We start from the raw sequence: 22,073 nt of genomic DNA, 5'->3' as shown, positions 1-22,073 counted from the left end.
ATTGATTCAGAACCACGGAGAGTTACAGCAAGTCACAAAGAAAAAAGGAGCTGCCTCCACTATTCCAGCACCATTTCAACTTCAACATTTTAATATCATCAAATCACCTAATTCTTAGTCTAATACTGTGTGTGTGTTTGTGCGTGTGTGAGCTTGTGTTTAAGTAGAAAAAACATGTTGACTCACCCTGCTTGTAGAGAAACGCCAATGCCATCCTCCTCTCTCATGTTGACGAAACGGTCTATGACTGTCATACAGTACACTCTTTTAGTTCTTGTTGTCCTAGGCTACCTGGCTAAAATGTTTGCTCGCTAGCCTAACTTCCTTTCATGGGCAATGATGAGCCAGCTAGTTAACATTAGACTACTACATCTAACTACATGTTGAACTTCCATCCTCTCAGGCCAGGGGCACAAAGTATGAATTTATGGTTGGATCAATCGCTGTTATAATCATTGTCCAGTACTAAAAATTTATTATAACCACAAGTCCAAATCCCTATCTCCATCCATGGCTCATTTAGGAATAGGGCAATTTTAGCTAGTTAGCCACAGGAGGACAACAACACAACATTTCAAGTTTTCTGTCAATTAAGTTCTTCTCTCGATGTGATGTGATTGGTGTGAAGCCAATCCACTTTTTTTTGGTGCACCAGGACCATTCACAGTTGCGCTCACTCGGTTTAGCTCAACGCTGATTCGCTATTATTTAATACTTTTTTTATCAAGGGGAGCTAAATGCTCGCTGGCTTCCCTTGCATTCAACGCTACGGGCGGCGACGATGTCATACTCTTTTTGACCAGACAGCATCAGATAGATGAGACAGAGACAGAGGGGTGCTGTTTCCCTCACACGGATGCTTTCTCCGGTGAGTTACGTTCATCCTCTTGCGAATTCAAGGAAAATGATGAAACACAGAGATGAAATACATTTTTTGTTAGTAATTCTTTTGGGGAAGACTGGCATCCCTTGGCATCTATGAATACACGCCACTGCCAGGTTCACCGACTCACCCAATGATGCGCAGCTCACTCACCAGCGATGGCCGATAGGCTTTTGGCTTGAGTACATCTCTCTCTTGTTTTGCATTGTAGCCTACAGACAGATTAGTCTTCTATTTTCAGCAGGAGCCATTTGCTTTCCAACCTGTGTTTTCCTGCCATTGTTTTTTAAATATTGTGAAAGACCTGTTTTGGCTGCATGCTGTTCACTGACATACACTACAGTTGGGAACGCGTGGTATGCTAATATGATAATAGTGTAATAGCTTACAGTTTTCTTGAAATCTGTTTAATTATTGTGATAAGGCTCATGTTTTATGGGTACGGCGTACCCCCACTATTTATTTTGAAAGTACTCCGTACCGGACCGTTCCAGCTTACTTTCACCCCTGGGAATTACTTTAGCTTCCTTGCACGCCAGTGGACACACACTCATTTAGGCTTTGGTTAAAGATATAGCAAATAGGCGTGGCAATACAGTCTGCTACCATTCTCAATAGTTTCCCATCAAGGTTGCCTGTACCTGGTGGCCTATCATTATTGATGATAACAATTGTTTTTCCACCTTTCCCACACTAACTTGACCAAATTCAAAACAGCAATCCTTGTCTTTCATTATTAGATATTTTATACAAAAATATGACGGTTTCCTGTTCATTGTTGTCATTTCACTTCTGGTAGCTAAACTATGTAGCTAAGCTTGGTACACACACTCGACCGGTGACCGTATTTCAAGCCATGTGTGTTTGGGTACCGGACGCACGCAATCACCATACAGAGCAGACTGGGGGAAAAAGGCACAACCCAGCTTCATACAGGGCAGACCAACAGACGGGGTAGGGGTGGCGAACTTGACGTCACAATGACTTGGGGGCAGTGGGATCAGAACAACAATGACAAAAACTGTACCAAAAAATATATTTTATACCACCACCCAAAAGGGCTCTCGGCGAGTAGGAGGGAAAAGGGGCAGGTGCTCGGGCAGAGGTAGACCCCCATCTGTCAAAACCAAACATGGATTCCATGTTGTTTTTCCTTTGTGAGCACACCTGTCTGTTTCACACCTAAATGTCCTAGCTAATCAGCCTGGCAATACGGGCACCATGCTTCTGCAGACAGGATGTAGAACGAAGCGTGTTTTCACATCCTGCGCAAACATTGACATCCATGTTTGGTTTTGAATTGGAGGTGGGATGTTCACGTCTAATAATTGGATTTAATTATTTTCTGGGCACCACTCTGTGATGCAAAGGGAAGGGATCACTGCCGCTACCTCACTTTCCAACCAAAGTGCATGAATTAAGTAGGAAACGTAGGTAGAGAGGATATTCGGCAACACTTGAAGGACAATGGAATTACATTTGAAAAAGCGTCTTTATTGCTAAAAGTAGAACCAACGCGTTTTGGCTTTTGGCCTTTTTCAAGGTTTGACAGAAGTAAAACAGAATGAGGCTTTTATACATTAGGCTTTTATACATATGTGAATAAAAGCCATGATGTGATTGATAAATCAGTTGTAGAATGACCAACAAATAGACTGTGAGATTACATGTTGCGCTGACCAATGGAATATGTCAACACCAAAATAACAATACGATAGGTCTAGTTGTGGCCGCAACCGGACTAGATTGTGAACAGCTCTTGGCGGAATGCATTGCTTGACTGCTGCGAGGGTAATAAGCACAATATCTTTTGTGGACTGCAGCACCCCAGACTATTCACTCTCGCGTCCAAGTTGGTTGAGGAAAGGCTGTGTATGTTCTGGTTCAATAAAGCTGTGTCCATCATAACATTAATTGCATTAATTATTGCACCATGCGAACAATTATCAGTTCTAAACATGTCTTTTTTATTCTCTACGCTGCCTGCAGCACGATCTATTTTGCCAGTGCGCATATATTCCATACAGTTGTTGTTGTAAGCACGTCACTAGAGGAGCGCGTATTAATCCTGCTGTAGAGTCCATTGCCCAGCAGGTCAAACAAACGACTAAAATGAACGAGTTACTCAGAAAAACGAATCATGACTCTCGAGTGGGTAAAAAGAGTCGTTCAGAAATAAGGAATCGTTTGCGAACTGCACTTCACTACTTTGAACGGGGCACCTGGCTCTGGAGGCAGCCCGGTTCCAAAACGAATGCAATTTTTCACCCACTCCTCCCATCGGTGTAACCTGGGCCAGATTATCGAATCCCCTCATAGGTAAAACAGACAATATTTCAACCTGACAATGTAAATAGACACTCATGATAAATATATATTTTTAAAGTAATTTACTAAAGGAAATCCTTTATAATCAATTCCTTATTCATACCACTCGGCGACGCAAACGACGCATTCCTTATCAGAACCGTTCGCTGACAATGGAAGTACCGTTTGAGCGTCGTCAAACATGCACAGATACAGGTCGGTAAATAAGTTGCATGCTGGGCTAGTGTTATACTGCTAGACTAAGATGCAATCTTGGTCTTGAAGCTGGCCCTAGCTATCTGCCCTCAGGCACATCTAATGGCTGTATAGATCATAGAGATCTATAATTCACCTGTATGATTCAAGTGTTCTATTTCATTCTGCTCTTCCTCTCCTTCCCTCCAGGCTCCCTGCCTCTCTCTCTTGCTGTCTCTGAAGAGGAGGATCCCCCTGAGCAGCAGCACTGTGAGCTGGAGTGGGATCCCAGTCTGGGGCAGGAGGACCCAAAGCCCACACAGATTATAGAGGAAGAGCAGATTCAAGGGCTGGAGCCTGATATCATAGAGTTCAAATTCACTCCTTCCTGTGTGAAAAGGGAATGTGATCAGGAGGACCCACTTTGGTCCTTGACTCTTCCTAAAACCCAGATTGTGGAGCACGTAGATATTGACTCTAAACGAGTGGATCCTGAACCTTTTGCCACTGTGACCCACCTAAAGGGTTTCGAAATTTCCTGTGACCCTCCAGATAATCAAAACAATGCCTCCATCCACAGCTCAGCCATAAGCAGCAACCCAGTAGGACTTGACAGCAGCCCACCATTGGATCCCAGCCCACCATTGGCTCCGACCCCACCAATGGGGAAACCCTGCAACTTCCCCTTTTATGGCAAGACATTCAAACAAAAAGGAAATCTGTCCATGCACATGAGTATTCACACAGGAGACATGCCATTTACCTGTGGTGACTGTGGGAAGTGCTTTATTCAGAAGGGGGACCTAAGAAGACATATACTGACTCACACAGGAGAGAAACCATTTAGCTGTAATTTTTGCAGTAAAAGCTTCAATCAGAAGGGGGACCTAAGGAGGCATATACTGACTCACACAGGAGAGAAACCGTTTAGCTGTGGTGACTGTGGGAAAAGCTTCAGTCAGAAGGGGGACCTAAGGAGGCATATACTGACTCACACAGGAGAGAAACCATTTAGCTGTGGTGACTGTGGGAAAAGCTTCCGTCTCAAGGGGAACCTAACCACTCATACACTCACTCACAAAGGAGTGAAACAACATGGCTGTGCAGTCTGTGGTTTAAGATTCACTCATAAGGCTTATCTGCTGAAGCATGTGCACAAAGTCCACAAAGAAAGAAAACAGGATGAAAACTGAAAGGGAAGATAATTAGGACAAAGACGTCTGTCAGAAGATGGGAATAGAAACAAAACAGGATGTGTATAACACTCCTAGGAAAGCAAAGCAACTCTGGATCATTCATGTTCTGCGTTACAGATAAATAGATGTGTGATTCATTTACTTCTGTAAAGCCTGTGTAAATAAAATTTGATATGATTTGAACGATGCGGTAATGATCAAACAGTAATACACTATATAATGGGAATCTTGCAGATCTGAGGGGTATACTAATCAAATCAAATATATGTATAAAGCTGTTTTTTCAGCAGATGTCAAAGTGCTGTACAGAAACCCAGCCTAAAACCCCAAACAGCAAGCAATGCAGATGTAGAAGCACGGTGGCTAGTATACCCCTTTGCAGTACAAACAACAACAAAGTGGACACCCCGCCACTTTTTCGGTAAACAGCTGAGGGAGAAAGAAATGTAAAAACACTCAAATTCAGACAGATCTATGGATGGAAGGACTGGCCACTCATGAGATCAGAATGATATTTTTAACCATCTTTTGAGGCTATATAGTGTTTGTTTGCAATTACATTGTTTACAAACAATGGAGTCATGCGTTTTTGAACACCTGAGTACAGTAGTCCGGTCTCAAGATCACATATGTTTCTGTGTCAGATACGAGACAGTGGAGTAAAACAACTCAGAATTATCAGCTTCCATTCAGTCAGCGCATAAAACTAATTAATCAGGCCAAATATATACACTCCTTTCTTGAAATGTTAATACAGTATCTTAACATCCTTATTATCTATTATAGACATGTTTGCGCAGTGGCGAACCTATAGGCCTTCAGTGTGTGACATGTTCGCGATTATGAAAGGACAGCAACCTAGCGCACTCATGTAGGAGAGTGCACTTTTAATAAAACACAAAGGGCCAGTGGTGTAGTGGAGGGTAAACGCAGGAATAAGCCGTAGACCCACTTTTTTCAGTGGGCATTGCGTATAGATATACTTACTTCTTAATCCCTACTGATGCGTATTAAAGTTGTGGAGTGGAAGTATACGATTTATCATGAATGTAGTACAATAAAGAAATCATGCACAAAGTAGCCTAAACAATCGCAAAGCAAGTGAAATATATTCACATGCGTGCTGCACACAGCGGAATATCATCTGCAGGCAGCAAGAGTGTTCAGCTCTCAACTGGTTTTGGCATTGAGCAGCTCACAGAAGAATGATGTTAGCTGGTAGGGTAGGAAATATGTTTCAATTTATGGTATCTACCAGTAAATGCTAACTAAGGTAACAATTGGTATGCAAACCAGGTATTGATAAAGTTTAGTCCGAAGTGTTGATTAGTAGGGTATTTGTGATGAGTTGTTTGCATCAGGGGCATAGACATGGATGGGCCTGGGTGGACAGAGGCCTACCCACTGGGGAGCCAGGCCCTGACAGGCCCACCCTATCAGATTGATGTGGTTTAAGCATTGTTGTGGACTTAGACCACATTTTTGTATTTTTTTCTATAATAAAAAAATGGGTGATTTTGAGAGTGAGAATCTGAAAAATATTTTGGAAAACATAGGATTTTCCCCACTGGGTGACTTTCCTTAGCTGGGCGGGCCATTTGGAAACTTTTTTGCAAAATGTACACTGCTCAAAAAAATAAAGGGAACACTTAAACAACACAATGTAACTCCAAGTCAATCACACTTCTGTGAAATCAAACTGTACTCTTAGGAAGCAACACTGATTGACAATAAATTTCACATGCTGTTGTGCAAATGGAATAGACAAAATGTGGAAATTATAGGCAATTAGCAAGACACCCCCAAAGACACCCCCAAACCAAGGAGTGGTTCTGCAGGTGGTGACCACAGACCACTTCTCAGTTCCTATGCTTCCTGGCTGATGTTTTGGTCACTTTTGAATGCTGGCGGTGCTTTCACTCTAGTGGTAGCATGAGACGGAGTCTACAACCCACACAAGTGGCTCAGGTAGTGCAGCTCATCCAGGATGGCACATCAATGCGAGCTGTGGCAAGAAGGTTTGCTGTGTCTGTCAGCGTAGTGTCCAGAGCATGGAGGCGCTACCAGGAGACAGGCCAGTACATCAGGAGACGTGGAGGAGGCCGTAGGAGGGCAACAACCCAGCAGCAGGACCGCTACCTCCGCCTTTGTGCAAGGAGTAGCACTGCCAGAGCCCTGCAAAATGACCTCCAGCAGGCCACAAATTCCAAAGATTCCATCTTCACTCCTCCCTTTGTGAAAAGTGAATGTGATCAGGAAGACCCACTTTGGTCCTTGACTCTTTCCCAAACACAGACTGTGGAAAACAGAGAGTGACTAAGCTAGTGGTTTTCCAACCTTTTGGCACTGTGACCCACCTAAAGAGTCTCTATAATCCCTGTGACATTCCAGATAATCAAAACAATGTGTTTACGGATTTGGAGTTCTACCTGGTAGGTTCATTGATAATTTGAGTGAGATTGAGGGCATCAAGCTTAGATTGTAGGATGGCCGGGGTGTTAAGCATGTCCCCGTTTAGGTCACCTAGTAGCACGAGCTCAGAAGATAGATGGGGGGAAATCAATTCACATATGGCATCGAGGGCACAGCTGGGGGCAGAGGGAGGTCTATAGCAAGCGGCAACAGTGAGAGACTTGTTTCTGGAAAGGTGAATTTTTAGAAGTAGAAGCTCCAATCGTTTGGGTACAGACTTGGATAGTAATACAGAACTCTGCAGGCTATCTTTGCAGTAGATTGCAACACCGCCCCCTTTGGCAGTTCTATCTTGGCGGAAAATGTTAAAGTTAGCGATGGAGATTTCAGGGTTTTTGGTGGTTTTCCTAAGCCAGGATTCAGACACACCTAAGACATCTGGGTTGGCAGAGTGTGTTAAAGCAGTGAGTAAAACAAACTTAGGGAGTAGGCGTCTAATGTTAACATGCATGAAACCAAGGCTTTTACGGTTACAGAAGTCAACAAATGAGTGCACCTGGGGAGTGGGAGTGGGGCTAGGCACTGCAGGACCTGGATTAACCTCTACATCACCAGAGGAACAGAGGAGAAGTAGGATAAGGGTACGGCTAAATGCTATACGAACTGGCCGTCTAGCACGTTCGGAAAAGAGAGTAAAAGGAGCAGGTTTCTGGGCACGATAGCATAGATTCAAGGCATAGTGTACAGACAAAGGTAAGGTAGGATGTGAGTACATTGGAGGTAAACCTAGGCATTGAGTAATGTTGAGAGAGATATAGTCTCTAGAGATGTTTAAACCGGGTGATGTCATCGCATATGTAGGAGGTGGAGTAACATGGTTGGTTAAGGCATATTGAGCAGAGCTAGAGGCTCTACAGTGAAATAAGACAGTAATCACTAACCAGGACAGTAATGGACGAGGCATATTGATATTAGAGAGAGGCATGCGTAGCCAAGTGAACATATGGGTCCAATGAGTGGTTGGGCTGACTGGGGACACGGCGATTCAGACAGTTAGCAGGCTGATGCTAACAAGCTAACAGTTAGTAGGCCGGGGCTAAACAAGCTAGCAGTTAGCAGACTGGGGCTGGCAAGCTAGCAGTTAGCAGACCGGGTTAGCAAGCAAGCAGTTAGCAGGGGCTAGCAGTTAGCAGACCGGGGCAGGCAAGCTAGCAGTTAGTAGACCGGGGCTAGCAAGTTAGCCTTTGGGGGACGTCGCGATGGGGGTACGTCTGTTTTTGCATCTTCGTCTGTGGATCATCTGTGGATCTGTTAGGGCGGTATGCAAATTGTAGTAGGTCTAGGGTTTCTAGGATAATGGTGTTGATGTGAGAAGAGTAGTATGTAAACATTATTAAAGTGACTAGTGGTCCATTATTAAAGTTACCAGTGGTTCCATGTCTATGTACATGGGGCAGCAGCCTCTAATGTGCAGGGTTGAGTAACCGGGTGGTAACCGCTAGTGATGGCTATTTAACAGTCTGATGGCCTTGAGATAGAAGCTGTTTTTCAGTCTTTCGGTCCCAGCTTTGATGCACCTGTACTGACCTTGCCTTCTGGATGATAACGGGGGGAACAGGCAGTGGCTCGGGTGGTTGATGTCCTTGATGATCATTTGGCCTTCCTGTGACATCGGGTGCTGTAGCTGTACTGGAGGGCAGTTAGTGTGCTATCGATAATGTGTTGGGCAGACCGCACCACGCTCTGGAGAGCCCTGCGGTTGCAGGTGGTGCAGTTGCCGTACCAGAAGGAGGGTGTGATGCGTCTCATCAGATTTGAGAAGTTTGATGTGTCCTGTGTGTCTCTTTGGAACAGGGCACCCCTCAATGGGGGTAATATCTGGCGTTTCGTGGGAAGTCGATGTTGCAGGGATTGGAGTGATTGATGCGCGTCGGATGAATCGTGTGGTGAATGAAGAAAAAGTGAAGTCTGTTATTTAGTTTTTTTAATATGGAGTCTCGCCCTACTAAAGTGTAGACTACAGAGTCAAAGTATTTGTTCCAAGACCAATGCAGTGTTATCATTGTAAAGCTTTTTGACATGTTTCAAGTGTTTGCAGAAGGGAGAAGACAAGATGAAGAAGACAAGAAGACAAGTTGTGGAAAAGATCTTATCATGTGTTTTAAATGTGATGAAAATGTGACATGTTGCAATTGTGTTTGGAATGCCCAACAATGGTGAAAGAGAATGAGGTGGCCAAAGTCAGGGCTGTCCAGAGTATTTCATATGCAGCAGCTGTTAAAAGGGTTTGATTGGTGCTCCTGAATAGTCCATGGTGGTGGATAGGCATTCACCGAAGGCTGCAGGGGTTTTCATTTAACAGCAGGACCCAGATATGTTAAAGGTTAAGAAGGTGGACTTTGTGGCCTTTATAGCTATGATGATTAATGGCACTGCCAAGGGGGAGAGGACCTCCAGGAAAACAGATATCATTGTGGATGCAGCAGAACGGTTCCTGGGACTGAAAGTCTTCTCGGCGGAGGAGTTGCATAGATTATTGTCTCAAACCATACCACCCTCTCAGGTTATAGAGCTTGAGAAGGGAGATATGGAGATTGAAAGGAAGGAAGAAGTGGGAGGCTTGGGGCTTTGTTTTTGTCAATGTTTTTATTTATTGTCTTATGTTGGGTGGATTTAGTTAGTTTTTCCTATCACGTATTGGTTTTATTTTTACATTGGTTTTTTTCAACCCTGTCCAGTTGGTGGCAGTAATAAACCATTTGGATTGTAGTCTGCCATAAAACCAGCAGAAGATGAAGAAGCCAGACTAGCATGTCGACTGACCTGTATGGTGGATGGAGAAAATAAATTAACATATAAAGTTAGGATTCATGAGGTACCATGTAAGAGCTTTTGTGCACAAGCCCCTTCAGTGTCATGAATATAAAATATTTGATAATGTGTCAAGTGTGTGCAGAAGGGAAGAGTATTGTATGCCAGATAAAGTGAAATGCTGCAACTGTGGAGGTGAACATGCACCTGAATTCCTGGAGTGCCCTGTTAGGGTGAAGGAGAATGAGGTGGCGAGGGTAAGGAGTGTCCAGCGTGTCTCCTATCTGAAGGCGGTGAGAAGATTGTAAGGAAAAAGTGTTGGGGAAGAAACAAGGGTAGTAGAGCCACCACGACCAATGCTACATGTTAAAAAGGTGGTATTTGTATTATTTATTGTAATGGTCACAAACTGTACAGCACAAGCGGAGAACAAGTCTAAGAAAATTGGAATCATTGTGAAATGCAGTTGAAAGTTTGGGTCTTTGTGATTTCACACCCGAGACAGTGCAAGAAATCCCTGTGCCTGTGTAGGGATGTATTTTTTTAGTGGACTGTGATTAAAGAAGTGGTATGGATTTTGTTAGTTGACGTGTTTAATTTTCTATTATGTGGTTTTCCCCCTTTCCCGCAATGTTTTTGTTGTTGTTTGTTATTCAATATCCTGTCCAGCTGGTGGCGGTAATGCGCCATTAACATTGGATGCCATTCGCCGTTAAACCCCATCGAAGAAGAAGCCATAACACCATAGAAGAAAATTTGCGTTTTTTGTGTAGTAAAGAAAGACCCACAGACCGAACTAAATAGGCTCCCGAACTCTCATTCGACTGAACATGTCTAAACTACAGTCGTTTCGTGTGTTTTTAAATGAGCGCTTAACGGAGGCTGCTGTGGAGATTTTCGGTGCAGTTGAGAAAGCGGTAGTGGAGTACCAGGAGGAGAATGATCGGCTACGGAGAATGCTGCGAATCACACCGGAGATAAAACTATGTGGAATAGGTTCGTATGTACATCTACTGCTAACTAGATACAATCCTATTCAATTATTAACATGTTTAGGCTAAAAGTGAGCACTATTTAATCCATTTTAAAGAACAGTTTATGTGTGTCTTTCACGAAAAGCTTATTGAAATAGCTAAACTGAAAAAAAATATAAATCCAACATGCAACCATTTCAAAGATTTTACTGATTTACAGATTATTTAAGGAAATAAGTCAATTGAAATAAATTCATTGGGCTCAAATCTATGGATTTCACATGACTGGGCAGGGGTACGGCCATGGGTGGGCCTTGGAGGGCATAGGCCCACCCACTTGGCAGCCAGGCCCACGCACTCAGGAGCCAGGCCCAGCTAAACAGAATGTGTTTTTCCCCACAAAAGTGCTTTATTATTGACAGAAATACTTCTCAGCACCCTCCCTCAGACGATATTGCAGGCGAAGAAGCCGGATGTGGAGGTCCTGGGCTGGTGTGGCTACAAGTGGTCTGCTGTTGTGAGGTCGTTTGAACGTACTGTCATATTCGTAAAAACGATTTTGCAGGCAACTTATGGTAGAGAAATGAACATTAAATTATCAGGCAACAGCTCTGGTGGACATTCTTGCAGTCAGCAAGCCAATTGCACACTTACTCAAAACTTGAGACCTCTGTGGCATTGTGTTGTATGGCAAAACTGCACATTTTAAAGTGGCCTTTTATTGTCCCCAGCACAAGGTGCACCTGTATAATGATCATGCTGTTTAATCAGCTTCTTGCACAGGTTGGTGGCACCTTAATTGGGGAGAACGGGCTTGCAGTAAAGGCTGGAGCGGAGTTAGTGGAATGGTAACAAATACATCAAACACATGGTTTCCATGTGTTAGATGCCATTCCATTGACTCTGTTCCAGATATGAGCCGTCCTCCCCTCAGCAGCCTCCACTGGCTTCTTGATATGCCACACCTATCAGGTGGCTGGATTATCTTGGCAAAGGAGAAATGCTCACTAACAGGGATGTAAACAAATTTGTGCACAAAATTTGAGAGAAATATGTGCGTATGGATCATTTCTGAGATTTTTTTTATTTCAGCTCATGAAACCAACACTTTACATGTTGCGTTTATATTTTTGTTTAGTGTAGTATAGCTAGCTATGCCCTTGCCTGGAAACCCGAATGAGCGTTTGAAATGAGGGTTTGAATCAGGAAAGTTTCTCTCACAACCTCTACAAGCCGGAATGTTGATTAAATTATATTTTAATGTACTTTACCGGTCGTCCGAGCGATGATGGTAGGAATGTGAGACATATCCACGGGAAAGTATAATTACATAAACTTTTCAAAGCTCTGGTAGTACTTCAGATTTCTATCACCTGAAGCATGCACAGAACCATGTAAACACGTGTACGAGCTCGGCAAGAATGCATGCGTCTCGTGCATGTATTTTTTATCTTGTGCACATGCTTCAGGTGATAGAAATCTGAACTCAATACCAGTGCTTTGAAAAGTTTCTGTAATTATACTGTCCTGTTGATATACACTGAGTGTACTGAACATTAGGAACGCCTGCTCTTTCCATGACCGACTGACCAGGTTAATCCAGGTGAAAGCTATGATCTCTTATTGATGTCACTTGTTAAATCCACTTCAATCAGTGTAGCTGAGGAGGGAGGAGACGGGTTAAAAAAAAAGATTATTAAGCCTTGAGACAATTGAGACATGGATTGTGTATGTGTGCCATTCAGAGGGTGAATGGCCAAGACAAAAGATTCAAGTGCCTTTGAAAGGGGTATAGTAGTAGGTGCCAGGCACACTGGTTTGAGTGTGTCAGGAACTGCAGCTCTGTTGGGTTTTTCACACTCAACACCAGTCTCAACGTCAACAGTGAAGAGGCGACTTTGGGATGCTGGCCTTCTAGGTAGAGGTGCAAAGAAAAAGCCATAACTCAGACTGGCCAATAAAAAGAAAATATTAAGATTGCCAAAAGACACTGGACAGAGGAACTGTGCCTAGAAGTTGACATTGAGACTGGTGTTTAACGGGTACTATTTAATGAAGCTGCCAGTTGAGGACTCTGTTTTTCAAACTAGACACTCTAATGTACTTGTCCTCTTGCTCAGTTGTTCACCGGGGCCTCCCACTCCTCTTTCTATTCTGGTTAGAGCCAGTTTGCGCTGTTCTGTGAATGGAGTAGTACACAGCCTTGTACAAGATCTAAAGTTTCTTGGCAATTTCTCGCATGAAATAGCCTTCACTTCTCAAGAATAGAATGACGAGTTTCCGAAGAAAGTCCTTTGTTTCTGGCCATTTTGAGCCTGTATTCGAACCCACAAATGCTGATGCTCCAGATACTCAACTAGTCTAAAGAAGGCCAGTTTTATTGCTTCTTTAATCATGACAACAGTTTTCAGCTGTGCTAACGTAATTTCAAAGGGGTTTTCAAATGATCAATTAGCCTTTTAAAATGATAAACTTGGATTAGCTAACACAACGTGCCATTGGAACACGGGAGTGATGGTTGCTGATAATGGGCGTCTGTACGCCTATGTAGATAAAAAAATCTGCTGTTTCCAGCAACAATAGTAATTTACAACATTAACAATGTCTACACTGTATTTCTGATCAATTTGATGTTATTTTTAATTGACCAAACATGTGCTTTTCTTTCAAAAACAAGGACATTTCTAAGTGACCCTAAACTTTTGAACGGTAGTGTATGTAGATAATGCTGAATGTATTTTTTTTTTGCCTAACTTACCCCACTCTCCCCTAAGGGTTAGGGTTTAGGGTAGATATATGTCCCAAGGATCCCGAATAGCACTAACATTTTCATTTCCCCTGAACAGTCGCTGAGATTATATTTGGTTGTCAATGCAAAATAGGCTGCTTATTTAATGCTAAGCTAAACCAAGACAGAGCAATGTTGTAGTTGATTTTGAAGTTGATTAGTGACAACGGTCCAATCGATATATTTAGACTTATTTTCTTTGTGCAAAAAGAGGAACAAAATCAATTTTCCTGGTTCCATTTTCAACCAAAGTGAGTTTGGTCTAAAATACAGAGCTTCATACTACTCAACACTGCCCCCGCATCTGCACAAGGAGTTGCGCGGTCCATTTCAATATTGAGTGAAAGAAAACTCTGTAGGAGGACTATGCAAGCAACGTAGGCAGGACTACGTACTGCAAGGGGCCAGACATTTTGTGATTTAATACCATATTCATGTACTCCCCAGACATTTTGTGATTTAAAACCACCTTCACGTACTCCGTTGCGCTGCGTTTGCGTAAGATTCACTATACAATCAGCACTCGCCTAGCCACACTAGTGTTGACCTCATGTGCTAACGTGCTAACGTTAACAAGCTAGCAAGCAAACTAGGTAGTGCTACCTATCAACAGCCATTGTCAGCCAATCCATTTGGGGTTGGAGGCTATGGTGAGCTTCGATTGGTCACTTGCACCGCAATATCGGGCAGGATTTGCATAACGTTCAGCTTTCCCAAACTTTTGTCCCGCCCTGTTCAGCTCACTCGCCCATGATCGGATCGCTCAACGTTCCCCACCCACTCGTTTCTCTCGCTTTCCTTCCATTGAAAGTGAATGGGTGAGTTTGAGCAGAACACTTTTGTCAAGTCTTCTCAAAATTTGTCGCGTTATGGGGATGTAAATTGTTCGATTTGCTCCTACAAGTCGACTGCATGAACTTTTTCAAAAATTGTGATCGAAGGTCATGAAGTGTTGACTGCAAGTTCTTGCTGTTGCTCTCCACCAACTTCATCTTGCAGCCTTCACCTGCATTTAGTGAGTGTATTACTATTTGCGTTGCCCCTCCCCCCCACGCTGCTGCTACTCTCTGCTATTATCTATGCATAGCCACCTTAATAACTACCTACATGTACATAATTACCTCGTCACCAGAGCCCCCGCACATTGACACGTTGACTCTGTACCGGTACCCCGTTTATAGCCCCGCTATTGTTATTTACTGCTGCTCTTTAATTATTTGTTATTCTTATGTCTTACAAAAAAAAAAGTATTTTCTTACAAGCCCTAAACCAACAATGCAGTTAAGTAAGCATTTCACTATAACGTCTACTACACCTGTTGTATTCGGCGCATGTGACAAATACAATTTGATTTGATATGGAGGTTGCACTAGACATGTTTTATTTAGACATTATAAAGAACAACTTTGATAAATCAATGGCAACACTGCCATGTTGATCTTGGTCTTACTGTTTGAAAACATCATTAGTGTTCGATAGCACGTGAATGCCTTTTTCCACCAGAAACAAGACAGGGTTAGTGTTTCCTGTGGAAAATGTCAATAGTAAGCTAGTCATCGGAATGGAATATACCCAGCCCTTGGGTTCTCAACTATAGGTATGGACCACACTAGCTACGGCTTGTAACGCAGTATGTGATGGCTCCATAGTCAACCTTACTTACGGCTTAGCTAATGGAAAACGCAGCTATATATACACTGCATTACCAAAGGAATGTGGACACCTGCTTGTTGAACATCTCATTCCAAAATCATTGGCATTAATATGGAGTTGGTCCCCCATTTGCTGCTATAACAGCCTTCACTATTCTGGGAAGGCTTTCCACTAGATGTCGGGACATTGCTGCGGATACTTGCTTCGATTCAGCCACAAGAGCATTAGTGAGGTCAGGGCTCTGTGCAGGCCAGTCAAGTTCTTCCACACCGATCTCGACAAACCATTTCTGTATGGACCTCGCTTTGTGCATAGGAGAATTGTCATGCTGAAACAGGAAAGGGCCTTCCCCAAACTGTTGCCACAAAGTTGGAAGCACAGAATTGTCTAGAATGTCATTGTATGCTGGAGCGTTAAGATTTCCCTTCACTGGAACTAAAGGGCCTAGCCCAGACCGTTATTCCTCATCCACCAAACTTTACAGTTGGAACTATGTATTGGGGCAGGTAGCATACTCCTGGCATCCGCCATACCCAGATTTGTCCGTCAGACTGCCAGATGGTGGAGTGTGATTAATCACTCCAGAGACCGCGTTTACACTGCTCCAGAGTCCAATGGCGGTGAACTTTACGCCACGCCGACGCTTGGCATTGCGCATGGTGATCTTAGGCTTGTGTGTGGCTGCTTGGCCATAGAAACCCATTTTATGAAGCTCCGGACAAACAGTTCTTGTGCTGATGTTGCTTCCAGAGGCAGTTTGGAACTCGGTAGGCGCTTCAGCACTCGGCGGTCCGGTTCTGTGAGCTTGTGTGGCCTATCACTTTGCGGCTGAGCCATTGTTGCTCCTAGACGTTGCCACTTCACAATAAAAGCGCTAACATTTTTCCGGGGCAGCTTTAGCAGGGCAGAAATTTTATGAACTAACTTGTTGGAAAGGTGGCATCCTATGATGGTGCCACGTTAAGTCACTGAGATCTTCAGTAAGGCCATTCTACTGTCAATGTTTGTCTATGGAGAATGCATGCTCGATTTTATACACAGCAACTGGTGTGTCAGCAACTGGTGTGGCTGAAATAGCCGAATCCACTAATTTGAAGGGGTGTCCACATACTTTTGTGTATATATAGTGTACATATAACTATACATATGATGTGAAAATTATACCAATATAGACGTAATTATATGCCTCACATAAGTGATCTGGCAGGATGGGGGCTACACAGTTGTTACAGTACACATTTGATAGCATTTTACAGGAACATGAAGGCTAATGTAACACTTATTTTATTAAAAGGTTCTTCTGGCCTTGATGACGCCAAGAAGATCTACAACTACCGCCACTCAAGATTTTTGGGGGGGATATTCCAAATCAAATAGCTAAATGGTCCTTGGTATGACCTTCTTAAAACAATTCATATATCTTAGTAGAAACCCCCCTCCCCTAGCGTAGGCAGGACTTAGACTCTTATGGGTTAAACTAACCTGGTCTTGGCGATACTTTCTTCAGCGGAAGTGCAACACTATTTGGCTGGCAGCCAGACAAGTAAATGAGCTTACAATGAAAAAGCAAGGTCTTTTTTGCATAAACGATGCATGGCCATCTGATTTCTGTATCATCCATTTCCTTATGTTTTGCTCTGTGTTAACGTGGCCCCTAAGTTTAACTTGCTAGTTATCTATGTAAGTGGCTGAATTAATAAGGTGATGGCATCTTATTGTGTTAGCTTTCTGCCGTCAAAGCCCTTTGGATGAGTTATCTGTACTGCTGCCACTGCAACATGATTTTCTTGCATTTCTTTCTCCTCCGTTCTCGGCCCATCTGCTCCTCTCCCATCTTTTCCGAGCAGGCAGGCCCTTTGCCCTAGCGACTCCAGACTCCACACAGATACAGCGTGTACACATGCTGCTCCAGAGCCAGTACTTTTCATCCTTAAGACAAGCATGTTTTTGAAACTTTGTTTATTTGCACAATGTCTCTTGTTCACATTTGCTTGTAAATATCCAAACTCACTAAAAATGACATTTGGTAGCTCCTATCTATATATGTATAACTTTATGAGCTGGATTGTCTTTGCAATTAGTTTATTTTCGTTTGCGCTCGTTAGCATATTTTGCAAGCAGCCTCAATTTGAAATTCACACATTTTGTTAGTGTTCTGGTAATAGACGCCAAATGGTATCTTGTGCGTTTTTTTGGTGCCCACTTGTGTACAACGGTAATACCGTAAATTCTGGGATGAGAGAAGGATGGTATGAAAATCTGGATACCGCCCAACCCTAGAACATGCAAAAACTCAACACTTTAATTTGGTCTGTATTGCTTCATTACCATCTCCTCTTTATAACTAACACTGGGGGACAGCTGTGAGTGGAAAAACAAGCACTGTCCAAAATTCATGCAATTTCCTACTTAAACTTTTCAAATAAAGCCTAAACATACAGGTCTTAAAGGTCCAATGCAGCTGTTTTTATCTGTTGTCGACGTTTCTACCATAGCATTTTTATTGGATGGGGTTGCTAGCCCCAAGCCCAGCTGTCTGCCATTTCTGGTTTTGACGTTGATCTGTTAGTCCCCTGCCCTAGCCTTTTGACCTCAATGGTAGTGGATTGCAGTCTCATACCACATGATACCAGACGGGCTTCCGGTTGTGTACAAGCTGGCACATCAAGTCCTGCTACTGTGTAGTAACGGCTACAACAGAATGCTGTCAGAATATGCTGGTTTTGGAGTTAGCGGTTCATACCAGCAGCCCGAGACGGAGACAGTGGGTAGAGTAAGTTCAAATGAAATGTTATTCAACATTTACGAGGGATGTGTAGGTTTTCATCAATACAAATATATATGTGACGACGTTGACCATGGGACAGCATAGGAACGTCGGGGATTAGGAACGTCGGGGATTAAACGGTCTATCTAAGAACAATTTATCCTTGATTGCGATACAGTTTTGGGAACTTTGAATGCGCAACTTAATTATCATAAAATAACTTTACAAAAGATTGAAGCAAAGTTTGTGTTCCCTTACCTGTTTCCATTAGCTCAGGAAGTGTCGTAGTTTACGTCATTAGACATGGTGTGTTTCATAGTAGGCATGTGAACTGGCTATAGGCCCAGGGCTTGTGCGACTGAGAGCAAATAGTCCGCTATCTACCTTTAGGCACGTCTAAAGGCTGTATAGATCATAGAGATCTATAATTCACCTGTATGATTCAAGTGTTCTAATTCATTCTGCTCTTCCTCTCCTTCCCTCCAGGCTCCCTGCAGCTCTCTCTTGCTGTCTCTGAAGAGGCAGTTCCCCCTGAACAGCAGCACTGTGAGCAGGAGTGGAGCCACAGTCTGGGGCAGGAGGACCCAAAGCCCACACAGATTAAAGAGGAACAGGAGGAACTCTGGACCAGTCAGGAGGAAGAACAGCTTCAAGGGCTGGAGCCTGATATCATAGAGTTCAAATTCACTCCTTCCTGTGTGAAAAGTGAATGTGATCAGGAGGTCTCACTTCAGTCCTTAACTCTTCCCCTGACCCAGACTGTGGAGAACAGAGAGCTTGACTCCACACCAGTGGATCTCAAACCTTGTGGCACTGTTACCAACCTAAAGGGTCTCGACATTCCTTGTGACCGTCCAAGTAATCAAAACAATGCCTCTGGCCACAGCTCAGCCGTAAGCAGCCACCCAGTAGGACTGGATGCCAACGCACCATCGGGGGAACACCGCTCTAAACCCAGCACCACATCTATACTTATTCACTGCTGCAATGACTGTGGTGAAACATTTGCTCTGAAAGCTGACCTGCAGAGACATTTGACTCACCCCAAGAAGAGACCCAGTGAATGCCGCTTATGCAAAAAACACTACAACTCCACCTGTAAACTGAAGGCCCATGTTCGACTCTGTCAGGGTGGGAAACCCTGCCTTGTTTGTGGTGAGACCTTCAAATACAAAGGAGATCTGTCCAGGCACATGAAGACTCACAAAGGGGAGAAACCATTCAGCTGTAGTGACTGTGGGAAAAGTTTCAATCGCAAAGAGTACCTAACCGAACATATACGGACTCACACAGGAGAGAAACCATTTAGCTGTGGTGTCTGTGGGAAAACCTTCAGTCAAAGGGGAGCCCTAGGGAGGCATATACGGACTCATACAGGAGAGAAACCGTTTAGCTGTGGCGACTGTGGGAAAAGATTCAGGCAGAAGGGTGACCTAGGGAAGCATATGTTGACTCACACAGGAGAGAAAATATTTAGCTGTGGTGACTGTGGGAAATGTTTCAGTCGCAAGCATACGAACTGATCATATACCGACTCACACAGGAGAGAAACCATCACCCTTCGAGACTGAAGGGTGACCTAAGGAGGCATATATTGACTCACACGCGTGATAAGCACACTGTTGCTCAGTTTGTGGTAGAACATTCATTCGTAAGGCTCATCTGCTGAAACACGTGAATAACGTCCACAAAAGAAAGAAGTCAGGACAAAAGCGGAAAGAAAGAAAATGAAGACATAACGTCTTCTGTCAGATGGGAATAAAAGTTCAAGTTTTTGTCATGTGCACAGGATAAGAAAAAAAGAAGAAACCACGCACACTGCTCTTGCTAGTATCATTTCCCTTTTTATTAAGCTTTACGTACGTATCGGCCTCAAGGCCTTCGTTAGAGCTTTGAGGCCGGTACGTAAAGCTTAATAAAGAGCAGTGGTACTAGCAAGAGCAGTGTGCGGGTTTCTTCTTTTTTTCTCATCTTATTCAACTGTCACCATGCACCTGCAACAAAGATGGCGCAGATGTGCGAGTGCCTTTTTTGAATTTTAAGTGCACAGGATCTACATGGTGTACAATAAAATGCTTACTTGCAGGTTCACCTCTTGACAATGCAACAACAATAGAACACAAGTATGACAATAATGCAAATAAAGGCTCAGTTGAATAACAATAGAATAAAATGAATATAAATACAAGGAGGCCACTCAAACAAATTTACAGTAGAGTATTTACACGCGTGTTAGGGGAGGGGAATGTGGAGAGCAAAGTGTTGAATTGTGCAATAGTTAAGCAATAATAAGTAGATGTTTAGTAGCAGCAGTCATGGTGTACGTGTGTGAGTGCATGTGTGCCAAGGTGTGGAGAGTCGGTGCAAAGGAGCTGTTGGTGTGCAGGTGGTCAGTGCCAGTTCAGGCGTTGTGGGTCGAAACTGTCTCTGAGCCTGGCGGTCCGAGACACAACGCTCTGATACCGTCTGCCCGACATTAAGGGAGTGAACAGTCAGTGGCTGGGATGTGTGCGGTCCTTGATAATATTACGGGCCTTTCTCGGGCACTGCTTGGGGAAAACGCCCCGTATGGGTGGGACCACGGTCCCAGTGATGGACTGGGCCTTGACCAGAGTGGTGGTGGTTGACCGTTGTGAAAAAAGTACTACTTAATTACTACACAAAACATATTTGTGCAGTAGTGACTATGTAGAGACTTGTAGGAGTTGTGTAGTTGATGCACTATTCAAGATACACAAGTAGGGTGCAATAGAAAAACACTAGTGTTTCCTGTAGTAATCAGGTAGATTTTTTACAACTTGTTGATTAGTAAATAAGTAGTCAAAGTACTATAGATTCACTACAAAAGCTTTTCAATAGTCAGAGCTTCTAGTGCTTGTTTGTATAGTGAATAAGTAGTTACAAAACTTCAGCCAGACTACACCGGCTTTTCAGTATTGATCAGGGCCCGGTTTCCCAGCGTTGGAACTTAGCGTTGGAACTTAGGCGTAACGACAGATGTCACACCCGTTTCCCAAAATGCCATGCAGTGCACTCTTTTACGAAGTGACACTTAACTGTCACTACAGGAGCTCTCCCGTGCTGAAAATGATTCCAGAATATAGGCTAAAGAGCTCACTGTAGCTGTTAAATGATTTATGCCTATTTGAAGTATAATTTTTTTTTTTTATCACTTTATTTTTTACACAGTACAGTTTTCCCATCAAGAGAAGAACTGTTCTGTAGCTTAGTATGTATTTAAGTGTTTGTATTATACGTTTTCCATGTGTCATGTAGTCTTAAGTGTTTTCTCGTGCTATTTTGTATGCTATGTTTGATTATGTCAATTCTGCATTTCTTCAGTTTGTGTAACTGAACAAGAACGAGTAAAGCCAAAGTCGTTCACTCGTTCGCCATTTAGAAAATATCAAGGTGACCTAAAAATAGGCTTTGATAACAGTGTTTTTTTGTAATTGCTCAACAAACCATTGTAGCCTAATGGCAGGCAGTAATTGGGCTTCAAGTAGGTCTACAGATATTCTATAATAAAACATGAAGTAGCAAGTTAAGCGACGCTGTCATAGACCTAATAGGTTGACCTTAAGCTTATTGGTTAAGCTACAGTGAAATGTGTGAGCTTTTAGAAAACAGTACACTATAGCCCTAATAGATACGAATGTTGGAGCGGCTCAGATGTAACCCGATGGCTTACTACTAGGTAGGTCTATTGATGACATCCCTTCCATGCATGTCCTAACGGTCTTAGCTGTTAGCCGTTGTCAGAGATGTATTGTGTTTAGCCTAGCTGTTTGCTAGCCCCATTTGAAATGTAGAAATGCATCCTCTGTTTTCGTTATGCTAGCTAATAACGATGTGTTTTGTATGCAAATGTACAGTAAGCTCATAAGTATACTCACACATTCTACTTACCTATTTTGACCTGTTGCGAAGGAGGCCCTCGACATGACTAGAGGCCATTGTTGGTAGGATTAACATTGTTTATCATATTTTTTTCTTATTTGACTTCTGTTAGCAGATCATTGATAATGGCTTATAATTGGTTGTTTCGTGTGCATGTCTTTTAATAGAAAATAAAATATAAACTCTG

At 43.1% G+C, this 22,073-nt stretch overlaps 2 protein-coding genes across 2 annotated transcripts; both read left to right on the top strand.

The window, feature by feature from the left end:
- The first annotated feature begins 2,824 nt into the window (after positions 1–2,824).
- On the top strand, positions 2,825–6,102 carry LOC139534369 (zinc finger protein OZF-like). Its single transcript, XM_071333468.1, has one exon. It carries the CDS (start codon positions 3,547–3,549, stop codon positions 4,576–4,578), a length of 1,032 nt encoding a protein of 343 aa, XP_071189569.1. The 5' UTR covers positions 2,825–3,546; the 3' UTR covers positions 4,579–6,102.
- A 4,434-nt stretch (positions 6,103–10,536) lies between these two features.
- LOC139534368 (zinc finger protein 782-like) lies at positions 10,537–22,073 on the top strand. The gene is made up of 2 exons (XM_071333467.1): positions 10,537–10,800; positions 18,473–22,073. Exons 1-2 carry the CDS (start codon positions 10,635–10,637, stop codon positions 19,507–19,509), a joined length of 1,203 nt encoding a protein of 400 aa, XP_071189568.1. The 5' UTR covers positions 10,537–10,634; the 3' UTR covers positions 19,510–22,073.

This window comes from Salvelinus alpinus, chromosome 11 (genome assembly GCF_045679555.1).
Source record: "Salvelinus alpinus chromosome 11, SLU_Salpinus.1, whole genome shotgun sequence".
In the NCBI taxonomy this organism is placed as follows: domain Eukaryota; kingdom Metazoa; phylum Chordata; class Actinopteri; order Salmoniformes; family Salmonidae; genus Salvelinus; species Salvelinus alpinus.
This window is presented reverse-complemented; position numbering and strand designations above follow the sequence as displayed.

Coding starts and splice junctions, on each gene's coding strand:
- LOC139534369 (XM_071333468.1), top strand. CDS start 3,547: ATGATTCAAGTGTTCTATTTCATTCTGCTCTTCCTCTCCTTCCCTCCA.
- LOC139534368 (XM_071333467.1), top strand. CDS start 10,635: ATGTCTAAACTACAGTCGTTTCGTGTGTTTTTAAATGAGCGCTTAACG. Junction 10,801..18,472: donor GATAAAACTATGTGGAATAG/GTTCGTATGTAC, acceptor CCTTCCCTCCAG/GCTCCCTGCAGCTCTCTCTT.